A 26,217-nucleotide genomic window follows, 5' to 3' on the forward strand; every position below is an offset into this window, starting at 1 on the left:
CTCTCCGTGAATAATTCCATTTAGAGGATTGGAGGATTCTAAATGAATATCTAAGTGTTTTTCGTTAGGGCAAATCTGATCTGTGAGAATATCTAAGGGGCTTTTATATAATTAAAATGTATTGTGAAAGGAAAACGACATGCACAAGAGACAGTGTTATATATTTTTTATTTATCACAATTTTCTTTAACCAATTTCGGTCTTTAATGCTGGGCCGACAGACAAGTTCCTTAATTTTTTTTTTTTTTTACTGAAATTGCAACCAACTTTCTATGGCTTGTTTAAAAAATTATTATATTTTGGAGATGATTTCATTTCAAATAACCGAAGGTGAGCGATTGTAATCTGAATAAAGGGAAAAAGGCCATTCTTGAACATGGGGTGTGACATTCTTACTAATTTATAAATGAAGCCAGTTTGTATATTTCGAATTTTTTATTCCTGTTTTTAGAGGACGAGAAACCAAAAGCCCACTGTACCTATTTTTTGAAAATCGTCAGTCCACATGACTGTTTTTGAAAACGCCTCCATTAATTGCCACAGTTCCTGACTACTGATAGATCAGCGTTCTAACTCCCCCTTGTGATAGTGTGGTGAAATGACAGAATGCCACCATCTACCACAAACGGGTCGCGGCATAAGCTTGTAACTTTTAAAGGAAGAACCACTGTATATCTACCCAAAAGAGGAAAATTCTGCCATGTGGAAGACATTGTCCTGTGCGTCTAACCCTGCTGCCTCCATCAAAGTTCAGAATGATGTGGCCAACATGATTTGCCCCCACATTTAAATCATTAGCCATTTCACTTCTAAATCACTAAATCTATGTTTGATGAGAAAATGCAAAGCTCACAGCTTGAACTTGCCCGAGATTGAGACCAGATCTCAGGCATGCTTCCTCTGGATAAGCGACTGTCGACATTCTCCATGGACCTAGGACTGATCCAAGATGGACTCCCCTCACTGCTTCTCATGCTCAGGAGCAATGGAGTGGGGACAGTGGGACTCAGATGGTCATTCCCCACTTTATCTGAGATAAACTGAGGGATGTGTGTCTGCTCAGGGAGCCCCAAATAATGTTGGTTGCTCTGGGGAATGAAAGATCTTGCAAGGAGGAGATATGTTTCAGAGACTTCAGATGCTCCCGAAAGCTTTCTTTCACCAGGATCCCTATTGATGGTCTGTTGATCAATCTTGCCAGCTTCAAAGGCTCTTCTTATATGCGGGTCCCCATGATTTGGCCTAGAGGACCAGTGAGGACTGCCCTCCTGTACAATTAGGTTCCCTAAACTGGTCCTTCTGAAGGGGCAAGGAAGCGACCTAGTAGGTGATAGCGGGGACATCATAGAAGTTAGTGAGCTCTGTGCCGAGCCTCTACGTGGAAAGGTCAGGCAATCCTGCCCCTTCTCTTCAGATCTAAACTGTGGAGAGGTAGACGTGATTCCTAGGGTATGTTTGGTGTACTCTAATTCTGACTGCATTGCTTCATGTGAGAGTCCTTTTCTCTGTTTAACCACTGGTGTTGCTCTCTCTGGATCATCCTGATGCTCCCTTGTGGGTGAGGCAATGTCTATGGATAAGGATTTAAATGGAGAACTATCACGCCTGGCTCCTTGGAAACTGGATGAACCTCTGGGCAGGGCTTTTGGATGACAGGTCTTTGAAGGACTTCTCTTAAGTTCAACGTCAGTTTTGTCTTTCCACTTTGGAATTTCAGATCTAGGCAGAGGTGTTTTAGGACTTAAGGGTCTTTCTTGATTCAGGGTTGGCCCTGTTTCCATCTTACATGAATCTTGCTGATTTATAGAATCAACATCGCCAACACTACAGTGACTACTCAGTAGTGATGAGTTTGAACTCCACTTTTCTATTCTTTCAGCCATGGACAAGTCGGAGGCGCTGGCCTTAACCCCGTATAAGGAAGAGCGTTGCTTGTCACAGTCACCCTTCCCTAGGTCAGTTTCAATTGTTCTTAGACTAGACTGAGAAGTGGCAATTGAGTGGTGGACTGGAGGTGTTTCTGAAAATGGATGGGTTTGACTATCTAAAGCCTCCTTTGGTTTGCCAACAATGACCCTTGGTCCACTATTCTCCTTCTCCCAGAAGGACTTGAGGTTATTGATCTTGGCCTTCCTGCTTTCCTGTTGACTGAGGGAACGTCTAACAAGGGGCACTGGGACACGACCCTGCCGGCTTGTGCGGGGACTGGATGGAGAGACATGTAAAGGAATGTCCACCATCTCATCTGGCTGGACTGTCTGAGAAGGCACTATCAAGCCCACAGATGAACTGGAATTATCTTCAGAGATAAGGATGGATTTATCCCTGAATGTACCATTGTCACCTGATGTTTTTAACATGTAGTTACTTTCAACGGAAGATGAGGACTTTTCGTCATATGACAGAGCAGCACTGAGGTCTATGTTACACTGCTCTGAGGTTTCCACCTTTTGGGAGAAGGGATGGTTAATCAGCATATGTGAGTCATTACTATCATTGCTTTTTGCTCCAAAGATATTGGACTTTCTCATGCCACTAGTGTTGAGGTGAAGCTGAATATTTTGAAAAGATGATGATGCTTCAACAGTCTCAGCCTTGGCAAAATCTTTACCAAAATCATGCATTTTTTGGTCGCAAGTATCCCCAGCACTAACAAGTACTTCACACCTCATTGTATCAGTGCTTAGTTTACTGAGCAGTATTTTAGGGCCAATTTCTCTTTCCCAAAATGATTTCAAGTTGGAGAGTTTATCTGGTAATGCATCTACTCCACATGCACTCCCCTCTGGCCCCTGTTGAGTTTGGTCTATTTCTTTTTTAAGCACTAGTTCTCTAACCTCCGGTGTCTTCTCATTTTTAGCGGACTGTTTGTCAGTAGCACATTTATGCAGATCTTGCTGCTGGTCAGAATAAGTATTCACAGTGGACTGGCAGACGACGAAGTTCAGGGTGGTGTCGTCAAGCTCTTTCTGTTCACAGAGAACCACCTCCTCTTTAACTGGGCTTTGCGGCTCAGGGATTTTCTCTTCTCTTGCTTCCCATCTACTAAATATCCCTAGGAGCCCTCTCCGAGGCTTTGGAGACACACGACTAGATGGCTTCTTAGAGGCAGCATCACTTGGCATCTCATCTGTGATGATGTCGACAGGAGTCACTGGTTCATCACTGGGTTGTTGGGGGAGCTGAACCTGTGGCTTGTCACAGCTTCCCAGGTTCCAGCTGAACCAGTCGCGAACTTTAGCCATGGATTGACCGTCCTCCTCTGTTATCTTGGTGGGGGAGATCCCCTGGGCCGCGGCCCCCAAGAGAATGGGCTTACCTGTCTCTTGCTCAGCACAATGGAGGTCGGACACCTGAAGGGTAAGGGACTCAGCATGACGATGGTCACGTTGATCTGTAAAGGAAATCAAAACAACTTGGATTTCTCATCACTTGTATTTGCTGACATACAAATGTAGGATCTTAATTTGAGCCAGTTTGCTACAGCAGGGAAATAATCCTGCACAACAGGAAATGTGAATTATTATGTGGATTATAATGAATGGACATTTTTGCAGGGGTTGATATATTTTTCATTAGGGCAAATTAAGTCAGAAGTTTAAAGTGGAAATGACACATTTTGGAAGCCTTTTTTAAAACTCAAATATACTACAACCAGGAAAATTCTCAGCAACAAAAGAATAATCAAATTCAGATCCTACATTTTGAACAGAGCAATAAATAATCAAGCAAATTATTGAATTGAACTATGTCATCTACAAGTCAGTATAATGATGTAATAGAAGGAAATGATTTATAAAACATTAGATAACCATATCATTTCAAAGCCTTAATGCCCCCACCAATGAAAAAAAGAGCACATTCCTTGCAGTCCAGATTCACCAATCACCATCAGCAAATATTATCATCATACAATAAATGAATGTGTACATTCATGTATGAAAGCAAGCAGGTTAGTGATTAAAAAACAGATCTTACAACACAAACATGGTGAGTAGTTTCTACAGTTTTATTTCCTACATTAATTGAATACAAACCTAAAATCATTCTCTGCACTCCTCACTACAAATATTTGAATAGATTAATGGGTTGATTGTTTGACTGATAGATTGAATTAAATAATAAAATCATCAAATTAATTAAATGGAGATGCACTAGCCTTACCAGCAGGGACCTGGGCTGGGCCTGTGTCTAGGCATCTTATATCTGGCTTCTCTCTGCAACTCAGACCCTCACCTATGTCCACCTGTCTCTGCATATCATGAATGGGCTGTTGGAGCCAGCAAGGTGAACCTACAGCTGTCAAAACCTCAATGTCTTCCTTTAGTGGTCTGTGATCACCCTGGTCAATACCACTGTTGACCTCAATGTCTTCCTTTAGTGGTCTGTGATCACCCTGGTCAATACCACTGTTGACCTCAATGTCTTCCTTTAGTGGTCTGTGATCACCCTGGTCAATACCACTGTTGATGCCACTTTGGTCTGACTGCCCCGTCTCCTCCTCTCCCTCTGGGGGGCTTGTACAGTCCAAATCCAGGAGACTGTGTTCGCCCAGCTCCTTTCCATCCTGCATCTCAGTGGGCCACTCCACGCTGCTCCTGCTCACTGCTAGGCCGAATCTCACCTGTTTCCTGTCTATCCAGACCAGGGTCTCTCTCTCTTTAGCAGGCCAGGTGTCTAAAGATGGCTCTAAGACCCCGTTACTGGAGTGCAGCGTTTGTGGACATTGTGGTTCTGGCTGGCAGCTGCAGACGTTTCGGAACTGAAGAAAGTCAGTGGAGCTACTTTGTTTGAGGATGCTCCTAGGGGCGGGAAAGCTGGCCTGTCTGGCTGCTGGGCTGTCTGGCTGCTGGCCTGTCTGGCTGCTGGCCTGTCTGGCTGCTGGGCTCTCCAAGAGAGAGTCCTGGGATCTGTTAATGATTGTTCTTGTTTTGGGGACAGGCATGCGCAGAGGTGCACTTTGGATGTTTTCGGAACAGATCGATTTTAAGTTAGGTAGATGAGCAACGCAGAACTCAGATGGTGGTAGAAACTCTGGGGGAAAGACAATGGGGGGTGGTGGATAGAAAATTAGGGCACAAAACAGGTGGATAAAGCAAGCATGTTTCAAGAAGCGATGACAATGACGTCTTATGGTTAACACCACAAACATACAGTGGATCCCAATGTAAATGCAAATACATTCATTGGGTGGTGGGGCTAGGGACTTTTAGTACATTTGCATCGGATTACTTTCTTGGTTTACTTCCTTGGTTTAATTCCTTCATGGTTATTGTTATTATCATGATTTTCATAATAGCTTGGGAGATTATTCTACATGAGAGAATGTTAAAATATACCCACTGGGCACAGTCGTCAGTTCAATGTCTAGTTTTGATTTACATTTGGTTAAGTTGTCAACTAATGTGAATTCAATCAAACATGTCACCATGTCATTGGATTTAGGATAAAAGTTGGGTGAAAAAAATATGAAATTCCCTTAAATTGATGACTTCTTTCAAATCCAATCAGTTTTCCATGTTGATTCAACGTCAACACATTACATTTTTTTGTTTGGAATGATGTGGAAACAATGTTGATTCAACCAGTTTTTGCCCAGTGGGTAGTTAGTGCCTAGATTCCTTGAAAAACATGGGGGAAATATTAAGGATCTCCAGCACAGACAAGTCATGCATTGCAGCTTAGGGCTTTGGAGTCAGGGTACATGCCTTTATGCGTAATCCCTCTGCTAGTCTGTATTTGCATACCTCCCCCTTTGGCTCGCCTTCCTTCTGGGAAAAACCTGACTAGTTGCTAGATACTAATTGGCTCATTTCATGAAATGCAATTGTTTTTCAGAGCACATACTTTGAGAAATTGCCACACTATTGTTGCACGTCTTGAAATTAAGGGCAACTGGCTCAAGCACTGTAGTTACAAAACTGAAGTTTACCTAAATACTAGAGCATTAGTTATTATACAAGGGAAATGCAGGTTAATCTTTTAGCCAAACAATGAGAATGAACAATGGTAATCATTCTTGCATTCTGTTTTGGTAATTGGAATCTACAAAATGGCTAATGGGAACTGTGTTTTCCTCTTCCCTTCTTACGAGAATGTTATGAAAGAAAGTTGGAAGAAATACAACATACATATTATGTTCATGACAAAAATACATGCTTAAAACAATCATGCAACGAGAACATGCTAGCAATCTGTTTAAAAAGCAACCGGGAAATACCGAAAGCCCAGGAAAGGTTTACACGCATGGCTTTCAATGGGATCAGTTCACCAGACTTACGGTTGTTTGCAAGGAAAATGCTTTGACTGTTTGTCCATCTAGCCGTTCACTCCATTAAAAACACAACACATGGTGTGTTAAAGTTGAATCATGAATCCTGAATTACTGTAGTAAACATGCAAATTACATAACGCCAAATCGAAACCACAACCTCAAAATGTTTTCACTAAAATGGTGGTGACTTGGCATAGGAACCATAAAATAATATGTCAGTGTTTGGTATGTATTTGAACATTTTGGAATGTTCCGTGATATCACTAACATAAGACTGCTAAAAACACAACTTACAGTAAGATTCATTAAAGTAACTAACTTCACAGCTGTAAGGTTTCAGAACATTTTTGGTGTAACATGCGGTGTAGCATTAAGTCATGTTTATGACCACCTTACATAGACATTATGAAAGACCATTCAAATGAAGTGTTATTACCAAATTCATATATTCACTTGATGTCCTTTTTCAGTTTATTCTTGGATACTAAAATGACACCCACAGATATTGTACAGGTAAGGAGCTCACCCCCGTCAGGTGTCTTGGTTTGCTCCATTGCTTCATTGGGTAACTGGCTGTCTGTTTCCTCCAAAGTTTCAGGTGTAAGTGGTGTGCTGTTGAATGGGTTCTGTCTTTGCTTCAGTACAGTAAGAGAAAAACACAGGTTTGCATCAGCAATGAAACACCCATGTTGTCCACTTTTGTGTGTGTGTGTGTGTGTGCGCGCGCGTGTGTGTGTGTGTGTGCACGTGTGTGTTTGTGCGCGTGTGTGTGTGAGCGCGTGTGTGTGTGTGCGCCTGTGTGTGTGTGTGTGTTTGCGTGTGTGTGCGCGTTACCATATACTTTGTTACTAAATAGTAAATCAATAGAAATGAAAATGAACTTGAAATAAAGTGTAACAGTTACTTCAACCAACCTTTGTGGGGGACTGCAAAACTTCTGGCAGATTGTAGCTGTCATCCCTATGGTGAATACAATTAAAAATGTAGACATCATTATTATCTTAATCTTTTAAAGAATAACATACACTTGATTAAGGCATGGGATAATGGGAATAATGTTTAATGTTTTTAAGTTATCACTCTAGCAATTATGTGGACAATTGGTTGATTATGCCTACAGTCGACCACATAACTGCCACCACATCAGTTAAGTGCAGGTGCATTTTCATTTGCTGAAAGCCCCAATTCAAAAGCCCCAATTCATTCATGAAAGCCCCAAGTATTGCATGTATCAACATTGACAAAAAACTCAAATTTTCACATCTCAGATATTTTCACTGTAGTTGGCTGACTGCAGTCCAGTTGTTTTCCTTGGTTTTTAGAGTGTAATGGTACCTCTCATTCACACAACATACATTCCTCAACAATGTATGAATGAGACGTACCATGACTGTGGAAACCAAGGAAAACAAGAGCATGTGAGTTCTAACCTTAGAAGCAGATGACTAAATGTCGACTTACTGTAATGCCTGAATGACTCCTTCTTTAGCAATCATGCCCATATGATCTGGGCTAATGCTTGATCCCATTTAATGTATGTGACAGCCTTACTAAACAGGGGCTGAGATTCAAGTTAGCTTACTTCTTTGATGGTGAAGGCAAGACATACAGTGACCATTTACTTTCCCCACATTTTATTAGGTTACAGCCTTATTCTAAAATGTATTAAATAGTTTTTTCCCCTCATCAGACAATATTTTAGCAAATGTATTAAAAATAAATAACTGAAATATCACATTTACGTAAGTATTCAGACCCTTTACTCAGTACTTTGTTGAAGCACATTTGGCAGCAATTACAGCCTCGAGTCTTCTTGGGTATTACGCTACAAGCTTGGCACACCTGTATTTGGGGAGTTTCTCCCATTCTTCTCTGCAGATCCTCCCAAGCGGTCAGGTTGGATGGGGAGCATTGCTACACAGCTATTTTCACGTCTCTCTAGAAATGTTCGGTTGATTTCAAGTCCGGGCTCTGGCTAGGCCACTCAAGGACATTCAGAGACTCCTGCGTTGTCTTGGCTGTGTGCTTAGGGTCGTTGTCCTGTTGGAAGGTTAACCTTCATCCCAGTCCTGAGTTTTCAGCTGCCTTTTGGTAAACTCCAAGCGGGCTGTCATGTGCCATTTACTGAGGAGTGGATCCGTCTGACCATAAAGGCCTGATTGGTGGAGTGCTGCAGAGATGGCTGTCTTTCTGGAAGCTCCTCCCATCTCCACAAAGGAATTCAGGAGCTTTGTCAGAGTGACCGTTAGGTTCTTGGTCACCTCCCTGACCAAGGCCCTTCTCCCCCGATTGCTCAGTTTGGCCGGTCGGCCAGCTCTAGGAAGAGTCTTGGTAGTTCCAAACTTATTCCATTTAAGAATGATGGAGGCCACTGTGTTCTTGGGGACCTTCATTGCTGAAGAAATGTTTTGGTACCCTTCCCCAGATCTGTGCCTCGACACAATCCTGTCTCGGAGCTCTATGGACAATTCCTTCGACCTCATGGTTTGTTTTTTGCTCTGACAGGCACTGTCAACAGTGGGACAGGTGTGTGCCTTCCCAAATCATGTCCAATCAATTGAATTTACCACAGGTGGACTCCAATCAAGTTGTAGAAACATCTCAAGGATGGTCAATGGAAACAGGGTGCAACTGAGCTCAATTTTCGAGTCTCATAGCAAAGGGTACTTATGTAAATAAGGTATTTCTGTTTTTCATTTGTGATAAATTTGCAAAAATGTTGAAAACCTTGTTTTTGCTTTGTCATTATGGGGTGTTGTTTGTAGATTGCTGATGGTTATTATTATTTTAATCCATTTTAGAATAAGGCTGTAATGTAACAAAATGAGGAAAAAGTCAAGGGGTCTGAATACTTTCCGAAGACAGGAAGAGCGATATCTCACAAACGGCTCATTTCTTATATTTGTCTGTTTGTTACCTGTTTAAAATGCAATAATTAAGAACCTCTCTATGGCATTGCACTTCTTAGCACAAGATGGTAAATAATGCAAAGCAACAAAACTTTGAGTGGCTGGGAGAGGGAGAGGAGTACGTATGCGTGGTGGAAGAAGACTGAGAGGAAGATCATGAGCTGTAGCCTCAGATGAGAGTAGGGCTACTATAATTGATCATGTAATAAATCATGGTCTATCAATGAGAGAGGCTGGTCTGAGAGTGCAGCCAAATCTGCAACGCCCATCAGTGGCATCTACTGTGAGAAATTTCTGGCAAAATAACAGGTAAGATATGCATTCTGTAAGGGCATCTGACTGAACTGCACACGAAGCTTACAAGGGTTATAGTGCCCCTAACAAAGACAACTTCCCACAATGACAAAAGGGAAAAAGGCTGCCTAAGTATGATTCCCAATCAGAGACAACGATAGACAGCTGATAGACAGCTGTCCCTGATTGAGAACCATACCTCTGACAAATCAACTGTAAATTTTGGTGTTCCTCAAGGTTCCATTTTAGGACCACTATTGTTTTCACTATATATTTTACCTCTTGGGCATGTAATTCGAAAACATAATGTTAACTTTCACTGCTATGCGGATGACACACAGCTGTACATTTCAATGAAACATGGTGAAGCCCAAAAATTGCCCTAAAAGAAGCCTGTGTTTCAGACATAAGGAATAGGATGGCTGCAAACGTTGTACTTTTAAACTCGGACAAAACAGAGATGTTTGTTCTAGGTCCCAAGAAACAAAGAGATCTTCTGTTGAATCTGACAATTAATCTTGATGGTTGTACAGTCATCTCAAATAAAACTGTGAAGGACCTCGGCGTTACTCTGGACCCTGATCTCTCTTTTGACGAACCTATCAAGACTGTTTCAAGGACAGCTTTTTTCCATCTACGTAACATTGCAAAAATCAGAAACTTTCTGTCCAAAAATGATGCAGAAAAATTTCTCCATGCTTTTGTTACTTCTAGGTTAGCCTACTGCAATGCTCTACTTTCCGGCTACCCGGATAAAGCACTAAATAAACTTCAGTTAGTGTTAAATACAGCTGCTAGAATCCTGACTAGAACCACATTTTTTAAATCATATTACTCCAGTGCTAGCCTCTCTACACTGATTTCAAGGTTTTACTGCTAACCTACAAAGCATTACATGGGCTTGCTCCTACCTATCTTTCCGATTTGGTCCTGCCGTACATACCTACACGGTCACAAGACGCAGGCCTCCTAACTGTCCCTAGAATGTCTAAGCAAACAGCTGGAGGCAGGGCTTTCTCCTATAGAGCTCCATTTTTATGGAATGGTCTGCCTACCCATGTGAGAGACGCAGACTCGGTCTCAACCTTTAAGTCTTTATTGAAGACTCATCTCTTCAGTGAGTCATATGATTGAGTGTAGTCTGGCCCAGGAGTGTGAAGGTGAACGGAAAGGCTCTGGAGCAAAGAACCGCCCTTGCTGTCTCTGCCTGGCCAGTTCCCCTCTCTCCAATGGGATTCTCTGCCTCTAACCCTATTACAGGGGTCACTGGCTTACTGATGCTTTTTCATGCCGTCCCTAGGAGGTGTGCGTCACTTGAGTGGGTTGAGTCACTGACGTGATCTTCCTGTCTGGGTTGGCGCCCCCCCTTGGGTTGTGCCGTGGTGGAGATCTTAGTGGGCTATACTCGGCCTTGTCTCAGGATGGTAAAGTTGGTGGTTGAAGATATCCCTCTAGTGGTGTGGGGCTGTATTTGGTAAAGTGGGTGGGGTTATATCCTTCCTGTTTGGCCCTGTCCAGAGGTATCATCGGATGGGGCCACAGTGTCTCCTGACCCTTCCTGTCTCAGCCTCTAGTATTTATGCTGCAGTAGTTTATGTGTCGGGGGGCTAGGGTCAGTTTGTTATATCTGGAGTATTTCTCCTGTCTTATCCTGTGTCCTGTGTGAATTTAAGTGTGCTCTCTCTAATTCTCTCTTTCTCTCTTTCTTTCTCTCCTCTGAGGACCTGAGCCCTAGGACCATGCCTCAGGACTACCTGGCATGATGAATCCTTGCTGTCCCCAGTCCATCTGGCCGTGCTGCTGCTCCAGTTTCAACTGTTCTGCCTGCGGCTGTGGAACCCTGACCTGTTCACCGGATGTGCTACCTGTCCCAGACCTGCTGTTTTCAACTCTCTAGAGACAGCAGGAGTGGTAGAGATACTCCTAATGATTGGCTATGAAAAGCCAACTGACATTTACTCCTGATGTGCTGACTTGCTGCACCCTCGATAACTACTGTGATTATTATTATTTGACTATGCTGGTCATGTATGAACATGTGAACATCTTGGCCATGTTCTGTTATAATCTCCACCCGGCACAGAAGAGGACTGGCCACCCCTCATAGCCTGGTTCCTCTCTAGGTTTCTTCCTAGGTTATGGCCTTTCCAGGGAGTTTTTCCTAGCCACCGTGCTTCTACACCTGCATTTCTTGCTGTTTGGTGTTTTAGGCTGGGTTTCTGTACAGCACTTTGAGATATCAGCTGATGTAAGAAGGGCTATATAAATACATTTGATTTGATTTGATACCCGGCCAAAACATGGCTTCGTGCCATGGATCATCACTGGAGGCTTCGTGCCATGGATCATCACTGGAGGCTTCTTGCCATGGATCATCACTGGAGTGAGGAGACGTATGGGCAGCCTGGTGCGTGGAGCTGCCACAGGGATCACCAGGCTGGGGAGACATACAGGAGGCTTGGTTCTTGGCGCAGGCACTGGATACACTGGGCCATGGAGGCCCACTGGAGGTCTCGAGCGTAGAGTCTGCACAACCCATCCTGGCTAGATGGTTATCTTCGCCCTGCAAATGCAGGCACAGGACGCACTGGTCTGTGCAGACGCACCGGAGACACAGTGCGCAGAGCCGGCGCAGGATATCCGGGGCCGAAGAGACACACTGGAGACCAGGCGCGCTGAGCCGGCATCATCCGTCCTGGCTGGATGCTCACCTTAACCCTGCAGATGCGGGGAGCTGGGATGTAGCGCACTGGAGACACTGTGCGCTCCTCCGCATAACACGGTGCCTGACCAGTACCACACTTCTCCCCACGGTAAGCACGAGGAGTTGGCTCAGGTCTCCAACCTGACTCAGCCAATCTCCTCGTGTTCCCCTTATGCCTGCTTCGTTGCCGTGACTCCTGGTATCGTTGTCATTCCTCACTTGCTACTTCCGCCTGTTTCCATGGCAGGGTCTTGTCCCCTGCCATAACCTGTCCAAGATGTCCTCCACTCTCTCTTCTCCCGGGCCCAGGATCCATGCTCCTCCTGGCCACACTGCTTGGTCCTTTGGTGGTGGGAAGTTCTGTCACGGCCGTCGTTAAAGGAAGACCAAGGTGCAGTGTGGTGAGCGTACATTTTCATTTATTTAGTAAAATGTCACTAACAAAACAAGAAATAACAAAAACGACCGTGAAGCTTACAAGGGCTATAGTGCCCTCACACCCTGACCAAACCAACTAGAGACATAAAAAGGCTCTCTAAGGTCAGGGCGTGATAATTCCTCAACCCCATTGAGGAATTATTTTCCTTGTGGAGGTGGAAGGTTTATGACCACCATCCACATGATCAATTGTCCCTCCTGGATGAAATTAATGCTGGATGCCTGGACATATCTGCAGAAGATTGCCAGGGATGGACCAGGCATGCCAAAATATTATTTCCTATGTGTATTTCCCAAGATGACATAAGATGTGATGTGAATGAGAACCTGTGGCCAAATGCAGAAGACAGGGTTGACTAGCATTGCTACTGTATCTGTAGATGGTGAATATAGAAATTATTGTATTTTGCAGTCACTCAAGGCCAAAAAATGACATAAAACATATTGAAGCATATTGCATCATGTCTGATTCATTCCTGTAACATATACTGCAGGGAATTCTAAACAGTAGAGAGGTGTCATTCTTGTTTTGTAAAGAGATGTTACAAAAGAAAACATTGTGTAATGCTACCTATTGTTAGTATTTTTTAGGTCATTGTTAAATGAGTGACAAAGTGTGCTTGTTGGGTGACAACCTTTGCTGGTGTTATGGAATTAGTTGATTTGAGACATGCATGAAGTGTTTTGGTAGTTTTACTACATTTTGGATGTGAAATTAACTACTGTGCCAAGCTGAAAGTTGGTTAGGAGAACTGTGTGAAGAGCTTTGAAAAAGTGACGTAAGTATTGAGAAATGGGTCCTAGCGATTGTAAAAATAAAAAAACTGTAAGAAGAAAGTGGAAAGCATCATCATTCTTGTCTCAAACAATTTGTTGACTGCATTTGATCTAACAGAACAGCATGCAAACGTATGTATCTAACTTTGAATCTAACATCGAGGAGAAGGAACTGCGCTGCTTGCGTGACAGGGGGCGAGGCTTTGTGTGTAGGAAGCAGCCGCAGCAGGAGAAAGGGAGAGAGATGACAAACAGAGTAAACTATAAAAATGGGCGTTACACGCAGCCCTAAAAACAACCATAGTTTCTAAAAACATGAACACAAGGGCAGGGGAGTAAAGTACTTAAGTAAAAATACTTGAAATGACTACTTAGGTATTTTTGGAGGGTATCTGTACTTTACTCTACTTTACTTTTACTTTACTACATTCCTAAAGTAAAGTATGTACTTTTTACTTCATACATTTTCCCTGACACCCAAAAGTACTTGTTACATTTTGAATGCTTAGCAGGACAGGAAAATATTATAATTCACACACACATCCCTGGTCATCCCTACTGCCTCTGATCTGGCGGACTCACTAAACACATGCATCATTTGTAAATGATGTCTGAGTGTTGTAGCGTGCCTTTGGCTATCCGTAAATTTTAAAAACAAGAAAATGTTGCGTCTAGTTTGCTTAATATAAGGAATTTGAAGTTATTTTCGATTTACTTTTGACACTTAAGTATATTTAAAACCAAATACTTTTAGTCTTTTACTCAAGTAGGTTTTTTATTGGGTGACTTTCACTTTTACTTGAGTCATTTTCTATTAAGGTATCTTTTACTCAAGTATGACAATTTTTCCACCACTGCACAATGGGTCCATATCATGGAACTCTCACCTGTAGTAGTTCTTGTGCTGTGCCAGTGGCTCCTCTAAAAGGCCTGAGAGTTCTGGAGGAACATACACATCCTGGTTCTCACTGTTCACGAAACTGGGCCTCTCTGCCCACATCTGGGAAAGCTCCACTACAACACAGAACAAATGGGAAGCAGGCCTCAGTAAAACCACTGACAAACCAGATGAAGACACATACTGTATGTCTGTGTCACAGGTGGGATCTAAACCCCAATCTACTGCTCGGGAAACCGACCATTAAGCCAAAAGGAAATGAACTTTTGGGCCAAGGGTAACATTGATTTTGAAGTTGCAGGCAGGGCTACCTCATCCCAAGAGCGTGAGTCCAACTCACTTCCACTCTATATGTTACAATACATCTAACAGCCATCCCTCTCATGAAGTGAAGGATGGAATGAGCATTCCTATTGGACAAACTTAGGTGCAACACCCTCTATGTCTACTGAACGTCAACCAGCTATAGAAAATAGGAATGAAGAGTAAAATGCATTATTTAATTATCCTTTTATGTTCTTGTTTCAGAGTCAATTGTTCATATCGATGTTCACCAATGTAATATCCACCAAACAATATTTCAACAAATTAAATGCCTAGGAATAGAGTTACTGTACATCTGCAATGCAGCATTTAGTCATACACATCCGTAATGGTCTTTGCAAGAGTCAACGACTGTCTAAAGTTGCATAGCTTGACACGGTTATAACTCACATATGGTCACAGGTTTCCTCCGACTTATGGATGCTCTGATGATGTCAGAACCATGGATCCTGTCTCTGTGACGCCTTGATTTTGTCTCATAGAACCACTCTCCAGTCAGGTACTTCAGCTTGCCCTTGTCACATTCTTGCTTTTGTAGATTCCTATGTGGAGAGAGGGTAAACGTTCAAAATATGGACACTTAACAATGGAAAACCAGTAATGGAGACCAGGCAGAGGCAATACAATAAGTTGATGACAGCTTATGTCAGAACCTGGAAAACCTTATTGAGTTCCCTGCTAGCAGGGGCATTTACAGTAACATAAGCATATGTGCTGTTTTTTTTTATGAAGGTGCATGCTGTTGGTTATGAATCTGTGATGTAATCCTTGTTATGAGTCCCATGTATTACAGTTGTTTCACATGATTGCAACAATACCTTGTCAACATTTCTTATGAACAAAACACAGTGCAATCAAGCACATGTTTGAAAAAAGCAGTAGGAGGTATACCCAGTAAGGTTTTAAATACAAAAGCAGTAGAAGGTATACCCAGTAAGTTTTTAAATACAAAAGCAGTAGGAGGTATACCCAGTAAGTTTTTAAATACAAAAGCAGTAGAAGGTATACCCAGTAAGTTTTTAAATACAAAAGCAGTAGGAGGTATACCCATTAAGTTTTTAAATACAAAAGCAGTAGAAGGTATACCCAGTAAGTTTTTAAATACAAAAGCAGTAGAAGGTATACCCAGTAAGTTTTTAAATACAAAAGCAGTAGGAGGTATACCCATGAAGTTTTTAAATACAAAAGCAGTAGAAGGTATACCCAGTAAGTTTTTAAATACAAAAGCAGTAGGAGGTATACCCAATAAGTTTTTAAATACAAAGCAGTAGAAGGTATACCCAGTAAGTTTTTAAATACAAAAGCAGTAGAAGGTATACCCAGTAAGTTTTTAAATACAAAGCAGTAGGAGGTATACCCATTAAGTTTTTAAATACAAAAGCAGTAGAAGGTATACCCAGTAAGTTTTTAAATACAAAAGCAGTAGAAGGTATACCCAGTAAGTTTTTAAATACAAAAGCAGTAGAAGGTATACCCAGTAAGTTTTTAAATACAAAAGCAGTAGAAGGTATACCCAGTAAGTTTTTAAATACAAAAGCAGTAGAAGGTATACCCAGTAAGTCTTTATATACAAAAGCAGTTTGAATTCTGTCACAACTTTGTGTTTTTATTATTTATGAAGCTCTTCACATATCTCAGCAGTATGTTTTTTATTTTAAAATGCCTTTGTAGTCAACCCAAACCAACATTTTTATTATTAAACAAATTAGGATAAAAATAATAAGGAAACAGACATATCTATTAAATACATGCTCAATAACTTTGGTGACTAATAAGTATTTTTTAAGCTGGATGTATCAATGTGTAGCTCAAACGTTCATAATCTATGAGCACAATTATTGTCTTACCTCAATTAGCCTCGTTATCCCTAAAAGCAACTGTTTTTCTGCATGCTGTTCTGCACCATTTTCCCTTATATTTTCCCCTACATGGGCCAGCCCCCTAGCAATTTGAGTTCTAGCCAATGAGCTACAGCCCTTCGCCATTTGAGCTAGCAAAACATACACACAGTAGAGTGAGAGAGAGAGCAATGACGTGGTGCACATATCTGCACATATGTGCGGTAGTACGCAATTTTTGGGGACCACTTTTGGGGACTACTTTCAGAACCACAGAACTACTGGCTAAAAAAGTATACAAAGGTACCGGAGAATCTCTTTAATATCTTGGAGTTTCCCCACACTGCTATAATACTGTTCTTTAACCCTGCCACTGTTTTCCAGGGCGTGTCCTCAGGACATGTGCTTACCATCTGGCAAGCATCTTCACAGACATTTTCAACCTCTCCTTGTCACAGTCTGTAATCCCCACATTTTGAAGCTGACTACCATCATTCCTGTTCCCAAAAACTCTAAGGCATTCTGCCACAATGACTACCGCCCTGTAGCACTCACATCTGTAATAATGAAGTGCTTTGAAAGGCTGGCACTCTGGACCCAATCTAATTTGCACACAGCCCTGACAGATCCACAGACAACTCAATTTCAACTCTAAGGCATCCTGTGAACTCACTTCACACGCTGTTCCTCGGCCCTCTTCAGATCTGTGTCCCTCTTTAATACGGACAGGATCATCTCCTGCTCCTCCTCCGTCAGGTAACTCAGGTCAATCATGGTGCCAAGCCCACTCTGCAGGTCTTATCTCTTCTCAGAAAACAAAATGGTTGCCAACTCCACTCAAAGCCACTGTTCAGGGTGAGTCTGTGATGGTGATGGTTCTCCCTAGTTTGGGTCAGTGGCTTGGTGGAGAATCCAGGTATAGTTATGAATATGGGTTATTGGAATTCCAGCAGCCCCTGGTACAGAGGTCCTTGAAGTCAACGTGTGGGTTAGTGAAGGTGGTTTACGTGCTAAAGTCCAGGCGTCAGTTGAGTTTCCAAAGGCTCATATTCAGTGGGTAGATGGCTGGATGAGGGGAGCAGGTAGGTGTTTGGCAGACCTCTGTCTCAATCTCAGTATTACTGATTCACTTTTTGCACTGCTGAAGGGGAATGTATTGCCAGGTTTGTATGGACGCGGTAGGGTTAACTTGGTGCAGCTGCTCGTATATATATGTGGTGGTGGTCTGTCAGTGATCCATCATTAGCACCTGCAAAACACAGCAAAACACAATATAAGAGTCTAATTTAAAAAATCAAGAATAATACTACTTCTTTTAGACTGACACTAAAACATACAGACCTGCATCTTCTTACATATTCTCTAAACACTTTCCTGATCTTTTATTGAAAACATTTTTCCCTTTAGTAGCTTTTTATTCCAGAGCCTTTTCATCAAGTATTAAAATGTAATAATTTCCCATGATTGGGGTAACAGGCAGGATGCCATTTTCCCATATCAACCTCACGAGTCAGAGTGAGGCGTTGTGATTATAGGAGACATGTGATACGGTATTGTCAGCTGACTGAGAGAATGTGGTGTTTGAACACTCTTAAAAACATTTTGAGTGGATTCCCTTAGAGAAAGCCCTAGTTGTTCTAAAATTGAATTAAGCTTAACTCAAATTAGGCACCAGTTTAGGACTTGTATCCATATGGAAAGGCCATTTTATTTTCCTACAATCAGTTTTTGTTTCAGTTACGGTTTAAGTTATAGTATGAGTAAACGGTTCAAATGATAAAGAATTAACTTGTTTAGGTGAACTTCGAACTAGAGCTGATGTATGACGAGACAGTAAGACAGTGGAATGGTGCTGTAATGGATAGCTGCCGTTTTACGGAGAATCCTTGATGAAAGGTGAGTATCGGTGAGGACACTCTTCTGTTTGCCTACTAACAAATTGACATCTCCTTGACCACTTATTGGTTTCCGGGTCACGGAGGAGAGAGGGCAGAGGAGAGAGCATAACATTACTGAACGTCGTCACTTCCTTTTGAACGCGGAACGAGGGAGAACTTGGTTTGTTGTTTTGGAATGTTTTGAAAGTCTCTGAAAAAGTGATCTATTGAAAAGGTTTTGTTACTAGCTAGCTACTTTTTTAATTTGGATCCCGCAACGGGTTTGGCATCCGTTTCTGGGACTGCTGCTATCTGTCCAGGGATCCTGCCGACCAAGGGTCTGGTGAGCTGCTTGGTTTAGCAGCTAGCCTAGCTGCCACTGTTAGCTGCCTATCAAGCTAGCAAGGTTTCCATGAGGGCTAGAATGCATACCATGATACAGTTAGACCTTGTGGCTGGAACCGAGTATTGTGTTGGGCTTGTGACTGTCTAGATCCATGCTGTTTGTTTCTATTTCCATTATCACTGCGACCTGCTCTGTCTGGAACTGCGAGGACTAACAGTGTAGCCTACGTTGCTACCATGACAAAGACCAAAGCCGGTGGGAGTACTGTTGAAGAAAGTGGTTTCTCTCTATCACTGGTGAAGGATCTTTTAAACAAACAAAGACTTCTAACAGCAGTTGTTACAAAAACTAGAAAATAGCTTCAAGTTTTGTGCCCAACACTGGTGGAGTCAACTAATAAAATAAAGGACGACCAGACCAGAGAGGTCCAGGACCTGAAGAACAGTTTGCAGTTCTCTCAGGGTCAGCTCGATGAGTTTAAACAGGAAATCGGCAAGATGACAGCAATCTGTAAGTCATTGAGAGAGGACATCAGTTCTGTATGTGAATCCATGATAACAATGACAGAGAAATCAGATTATCTCGAGGGACAATCAAAGCAGAACAACACTGTTGGGGACGGAATTGCAGAATGTCCACATGAGACCTGGACGCAGTCTCAAGACAAAGGGAGGGAAATGATCTTGGAGAAACTGAAGATGGACCACAGGAAGATTGAGGTAGAGCATGCCCACAGGACTGGAAAACCTACCCCCGGCCCAGGTGACAGACCCAAGCCGATAGAGGTCAAGTTCCTGAGGTTCCGGTACAAGGTAGCTGTTCTGGAAAGAGACAAAAACTTGAGAGGAACATACTGTACATCTTCCTAAACGACGTCTATCCGGAAGCTGTGCACCAGAAGAGAAAATAACTTATCCCGGCCATGCAAGCTGCCAGAGCGAGTGGGGACATTGCTTACATCCGCTACGACAGGCTCATTGTCCACCCTCCCTCCCAAAAGCCTGGAAGGGATGAGAGAACCAAGCCTATGGGTTTGTAGCTTCAACCCCGCAGCACACACACACACACACTTACACACACCAACTGATTAATGGACTGCTGAATGTTTTCCAAAAAATATATCTTGCTTTGTTTGTTCTTTTCCATATTAATGTGCCTTGCAAAAGTATTCATCCCCCTTGGCGTTTTTCCTATTTTGTTGCATAGCAACCTGTAATTTAAATGGATTTTTATTTGGATTTCATGTAATGGACATACACAAAATAGTCCAAATTGGTGAAATGCAATAAAATAAAATAAACTTGTTTAAATTTTAATTTTATTTTTTATAAACGGGAAAGTTTGCCCTTTGCTATGAATATATGTATTCACCCCCTTTGCTATGAAGCCCCTAAATAAGATCTGGTGCAACCAATTACCTTCAGAAGTCACATACTTAGTTAAATAAAGTCCACCTGTGTGCAATCTAAGTGTCACATGATCTCAGTATATATACATCTGTTCTGAAAGGCCCCAGAGTCTGCAACACCACTAAGCAAGGGGCACCACCAAGCAAGCGGCACCATGAAGACCAAGAAGCTCTCCAAACAGGTCAGGGACAAAGTTGTGGAGAAGTACAGATCAGGGTTAGGTTATAAAAAATATCAGAAACTTTAAACATCCCACGGAGCACCATTAAATCCATTATTAAAAAATGGAAAGAACACACAACAAACCTGCCAAGAGCGGGCCACCCACCAAAACTCACGGACCGGGCAACGAGGGAATTAATCAGAGAGGCAACAAAGAGACCAAAGATAACCCTGAAGGAGCTGCAAAACTCCACAGCAGAGATTGGAGTATCTGTCCATAGGACCACTTTACAGAAGAGTGGCCAGAAAAAAGCCATTGCTTAAAGAATAAAATAAGCAAACACGTTTGGTGTTCGCCAAAAGGAATGTGGGAGACTCCCCAAACATATGGAAGAAGGTACTCTGGTCAGATGAGACTAAATTTGAGCTTTTTGGACATCAAGGAAAACGCTATGTCTGGCACAAATCCAACACCTCTCACCACTCCAAGAACATCATCCCCACAGTGAAGCATGGTGGTAGCAGCATCGTGCTGTGGGGATGTTTTTCATCGGCAGGGACTGGGAAACTGGTCAGAATTGAAGGAATGGGGCCTCCCGGGTGGCGCAGTGGTTAAGGGAGCTGTACTGCAGCGCCAGCTGTGCCATCAGAGTCCCTGGGTTCGCGCCCAGGCTCTGTCGCAACCGGCCGCGACCGGGAGGTCCGTGGGGCGACGCACAATTGGCCTAGCGTCGTCCGGGTCAGGGAGGGCTTGGTCGGTAGGGATGTCCTTGTCTCATCGCGCACCAGCAACTCCTGTGGCGGGCCGGGCGCAGTGCGCGCTAACCAAGGTTTCCAGGTGCACGGTGTACCCTCCGACACATTGGTGCGGCCGGCTTCCGGGTTGGATGTGCGCTGTGTTAAGAAGCAGTACGGCTGGTTGGGTTGTGTATCGGAGGATGCATGACTTTCAACCTTCGTCACTCCCGAGCCCGTACGGGAGTTGTAGCGATGAGACAAGATAGTAGCTACTACAACAATTGGATACCACGAAATTGGGGAGAAAAAAGGGGTAATTTTATTTATTTTTTTAAGATTTGAAGGAATGATGGATGGCAGGGAAATTCTTGAGGGAAACCTGTTTTCAGTCTTCCAGAGATTTGAGACTGGGACAGAGGTTCACCTTCCAGCAGGACAATGACCCATACTGCTAAAGCGACACTCGAGTGGTTTATGGGGAAACATTTAAATGTCTTGGAATGACCTAGTCAAAGCCCAGACCTCAATCCAATTGAGAATCTGTGGTATGCCTTAAAGACTGCTGTACACCAGTGGAACCCATCAAACTTGAAGGAGCTGGAGCAGTTTTGCCTTGAAGAATGGGCAAAAATCCCACTGGCCAAATGTGCCAAGCTTATAGAGACATACGCCAACAGACTTGCAGCTGTAATTGCTGCAAAAGGTGTCTCTACAAAGTATTGACTTTGGGGAGGTGAATAGTTATGCACGCTCAAGTTTTCTGCCTTATTTCTTGTTTGTTTCACAAGAAAAAATATTTTGCATCTTCAAAGTGGTAGGCATGTTGTGTAAATTATATGATACAAACCACCCAAAAAATCTATTTTAATTCCAGGTTGAAAAAAATAAATAATAAATACCACATTTATATTAGTATTCAGACCCTTTACTCAGTACTTTGTTGAAGCACCTTTGGCAGTGATTACAGCATAGAGTCTTCTTGGGTATGATGCTACAAGCTTGGCACACCTGTATTTGGTTAGTTTATCCCATTACTCTCTGCAGATCCTCTCTGGCTGGGCCACTCAAGGACATTCAGAGACTTGTCCCAAAGCCACTCCTGCGTTGTCTTGGCTGTGTGCTTAGGGTCGTTGTCCTGTTGGAAGATGAACCTTCGCCCCAGTCTGAGACTCTGGAGCAGGTTTTCATCAAAGATCTCTCTGTACTTTGCTCCATTCATCTTTGCATCGATCCTGACTAGTCTCCGAGTCTATGCCGCTGTAAAAAACGTAGGGATGGTGCCAGGTTTCTTCCAGACGTGAAGCTTGGCATTCTTGTTTCTCATGGTCTGAGAGTCTTTAAGTGCCTTTTGACAAACTCCAAACGGGCTGTCGTGTGTGCCATCTGGCCAGTCTACCAGAAAGGCCTGATTGGTGGAGTGCTGCAGAGATGCTTGTCCTTCTGGGAGGTTCTCAAATCTCCACAGAGGAACTCTAGTGCTCTGTCAGAGTGACCATCGGGTTCTTGGTCACCTCCCTGACCAAGGCCCTTCTCCCCCTTCAATGCTGCAGACATTTTTCTGGTACCCTTCCCTAGATCTGTGGCTCAACACACTGTCTCGGAGCTCTACGGACGATTTCTTGGTTTTTGCTCTGACACGCACTGTCAACTGTGGAACGTTATATAGACAGGTGTGTGTCTTTCCAATCATTTCCAATCAATTGAATTTATCACAGGTGGACTACAATCAAGTTGTAGAAACATCTGATATCACCAATGTCAAGGATGGAAACAGGATGCACTTGAGCTCAATTTCGAGTCTCATAGCAAAGGGTCTGAATACTTAAGTAAATAAGATATTTAACATTTTTATAAATTAGCTGTAATGCTCAATGAGTGAATGGGTGTGGAGTCAGTAACGCTCAATGAGTGAATGGGTGTGGAGTCAGGCGCAGAGAGCAAAGGATGTGGGAAAAAACACACTTTAATGTCCAAAAAAAATCACAGGAACAAAATAGTTATACCCAACACAGGTGTAACTATAAAACAAAATAGTATACCCAACACAGGTGTAACTATAAAACAAAATAGTATACCCAACACAGGTGTAACTATAAAACAAAATAGTATACCCAACACAGGTGTAACTATAAAACAAAATAGTATACCCAACACAGGTGTAACTATAAAACAAAATAGTATACCCAACACAGGTGTAACTATAAAACAAAATAGTTATACCCAACACAGGTGTAACTATAAAACAAAATAGTATACCCAACACAGGTGTAACTATAAAACAAAATAGTATACCCAACACAGGTGTAACTATAAAACAAAATAGTATACCCAACACAGGTGTAACTATAAAACAAAATAGTATACCCAACACAGGTGTAACTATAAAACAAAATAGTATACCCAACACAGGTGTAACTATAAAACAAAATAGTATACCCAACACAGGTGTAACTATAAAACAAAATAGTATACCCAACACAGGTGTAACTATAAAACAAAATAGTTATACCCAACACAGGTGTAACTATAAAACAAAATAGTATACCCAACACAGGTGTAACTATAAAACAAAATAGTATACCCAACACAGGTGTAACTATAAAACAAAATAGTATACCCAACACAGGTGTAACTATAAAACAAAATAGTATACCCAACACAGGTGTAACTATAAAACAAAATAGTATACCCAACACAGGTGTAACTATAAAACAAAATAGTATACCCAACACAGGTGTAACTATAAAACAAAATAGTATACCCAACACAGGTGTAACTATAAAACAAAATAGTTATACCCAACACAGGTGTAACTATAAAACAAAATAGTATACCCAACACAGGTGTAACTATAAAACAAAATAGTATACCCAACACAGGTGTAACTATAAAACAAAATAGTATACCCAACACAGGTGTAACTATAAAACAAATAGTATACCCAACACAGGTGTAACTATAAAACAAAATAGTATACCCAACACAGGTGTAACTATAAAACAAAATAGTATACCCAACACAGGTGTAACTATAAAACAAAATAGTATACCCAACACAGGTGTAACTATAAAACAAAATAGTATACCCAACACAGGTGTAACTATAAAACAAAATAGTATACCCAACACAGGTGTAACTATAAAACAAAATAGTATACCCAACACAGGTGTAACTATAAAACAAAATAGTATACCCAACACAGGTGTAACTATAAAACAAAATAGTATACCCAACACAGGTGTAACTATAAAACAAAATAGTATACCCAACACAGGTGTAACTATAAAACAAAATAGTACCCTTATGTGAAATACTAGGACAGCGAGAAAACCCAACAAAAACACTAACACCTCTCACAAATACAGAAGAACAAGCCCGCACAAACAGAAGCGTGCTAAACGAACTTAAATAACCCCACCCTAACAACCAAACAACAACCAAACAATGAACAGGTGAAACCAATTAGACAAAACCAAACGAACACGGAACAAAGGATCAGTGGCAGCTAGTAGACCGGCGACGACGACCGCCGAGCGCCACCCGAACAAAAGCCTGTTTTCACTTTGATATTATGGGGTATTGTGTGTAGATTGCTGAGGAAAATGTTTTATTTAATCCATTTTAGAATAAGGCTGCAACAAAATGTGGAAAAAGTCTAGGGGTCTGAATACTTTCCGAAGGCACGGTATATATCATAAGTATGTGGTACTGGTGATGTTTAACTCCAATCGTTATTGAGATTTGGTATTTTGCGCAGCGCAAGACAAAAACATAGGCCAATGTCATAGGCCTATCATCAACCAATCACATTTTTTTTATCCTTTCGGGCTAAATTATAGCTAAACTTGGAGAGGATATTTAGGACTAACTCATTTTAAAAAGGGTGCTTTGACATAGAGCTACACAAGTAAGTAAATAGCCGTATTAGACTGAAAGATATAAGGTAATTCCGTCAAACTTGTGAGGCTCTCCATGTACATTAGTTGCTCATTCAACATCTCTGCTGCTACTTCACTCAATCCTGTTTTAAAAGACTCCCATACTAGCTGTTTCACATTCCCTGAGACCAACCAGAAATGTTTCCTTTGACAAATATTCCCAGATTTTCATAAAACAGCCACACGTGGTCTCTTGTTTCTACATCATAAAATTTTTCACAAGTCAAAAGAGTAGTGTCACACCCTGACCATAGTTTGCTTTGTATGTTTCTATGTTTTGGTTGGTCAGGGTGTGATCTGAGTGGGCATTCTATGTTGGATGTCTTGTTTGTCTATTTCTATGTCTGGCCTGATATGGTTCTCAATCAGAGGCAGGCGTTAGTCATTGTCTCTGATTGGGAACCATATTTAGGTAGCCTGGGTTTCACTGTGTGTTTGTGGGTGATTGTTCCTGTCTTTGTGTTTGCACCAGATAGGGCTGTTTTGAGTTCTCACGTTTATTGTTTTCGTTAGTTTATTCATGTATAGTTTTTTCTTCATTAAACAAACATGAATCATCATCACGCCGCATTTTGGTCCGCCTCTCCTTCAACTAAAGAGAACCGTTACAGAATCACCCACCACAACAGGACCAAGCGGCGTGGTGAAAGGCAGCAGGAGCAGCGCGAGGAGTACTGGACATGGGAGGACGAATTAGACGGAAGAGGACCCTGGGCTCAGCCAGGAGAATATCTCCGGAGGCGGAGAAAGCGGAGAGGCGCTGGTATGAGGAGGCAGCACGGCGACGCGGATGGAAGCCTGAGAGTCAGCCCCAAAAATGTATTGGGAGGGGCTCACAGGGAGTATGGCTACGCCAGGTAGGAGACCTGCGCAATCTTCCTGTGCTTACCGGGGGGCTGGAGAGACCGGGCAGGCACCATGTTATGCTGTGAAGCGCACGGTGTCCCCAGTGCGGATGCTTAGCCCGGTGCGGTACATTCCAGCTCCGCGGATCGGCCGGGCTAGAGTGAGCGTCGAGCCAAGTGCCATGAAGCCAGCTCTACGCATCTGGTCCCCAGTGCGTCTCCTTGAGCCGGCTTACATGGCACCAGCCTTGCGCACGGTGTCCCCGGTTCGCCTGCATAGGCCAGTGCGGGCTATTCCACCTCGCCGCACTGGCAGGGCGACCGGGACCATTCAACCGGGTAAGGTTGGTCAGGCTCGGTGCTCAAAAGCTCCAGTGCGTCTGCACGGTCCGGTCTATCCGTCACCACCTCCACGCACCAGCCCTCCGGTGGCAGCCCCTCGCACC

At 42.6% G+C, this 26,217-nt stretch overlaps 1 protein-coding gene across 11 annotated transcripts in view; it reads right to left on the reverse strand.

Annotated features, from left to right (window-relative positions):
* The window catches only part of sytl2a (synaptotagmin-like 2a), a 45,711-nt gene that overhangs the window by 12,001 nt on the left and 7,493 nt on the right, over nt 1-26,217 (reverse strand). For 4 of the 11 annotated variants that reach the window (XR_004206006.1, XM_031808200.1, XM_031808202.1 and 1 more), the window contains exons 2-8: nt 17,130-17,705; nt 15,009-15,160; nt 14,284-14,410; nt 7,189-7,234; nt 6,801-6,909; nt 4,165-5,034; nt 854-3,394 (exon numbers count right to left, since the gene is read on the reverse strand). Coding sequence is in view for 10 of the 11 variants with exons in the window: in XM_031808200.1 (XP_031664060.1) it covers nt 854-3,394; nt 4,165-5,034; nt 6,801-6,909; nt 7,189-7,234; nt 14,284-14,410; nt 15,009-15,160; nt 17,130-17,230 (3,946 nt within the window). In the remaining variant the exon portion in view is untranslated. Of the gene's footprint in view, nt 1-853; nt 3,395-4,164; nt 5,035-6,280; nt 6,709-6,800; nt 6,910-7,188; nt 7,235-14,283; nt 14,411-15,008; nt 15,161-17,129; nt 17,706-26,217 lie in introns of those variants that run through there. The other 7 variants (XM_031808206.1, XM_020464695.2, XM_031808201.1 and 4 more) reach the window with 6 other exon arrangements.

The sequence above is a fragment of the Oncorhynchus kisutch genome, linkage group LG28, assembly GCF_002021735.2.
Source record: "Oncorhynchus kisutch isolate 150728-3 linkage group LG28, Okis_V2, whole genome shotgun sequence".
Classification (NCBI taxonomy): domain Eukaryota; kingdom Metazoa; phylum Chordata; class Actinopteri; order Salmoniformes; family Salmonidae; genus Oncorhynchus; species Oncorhynchus kisutch.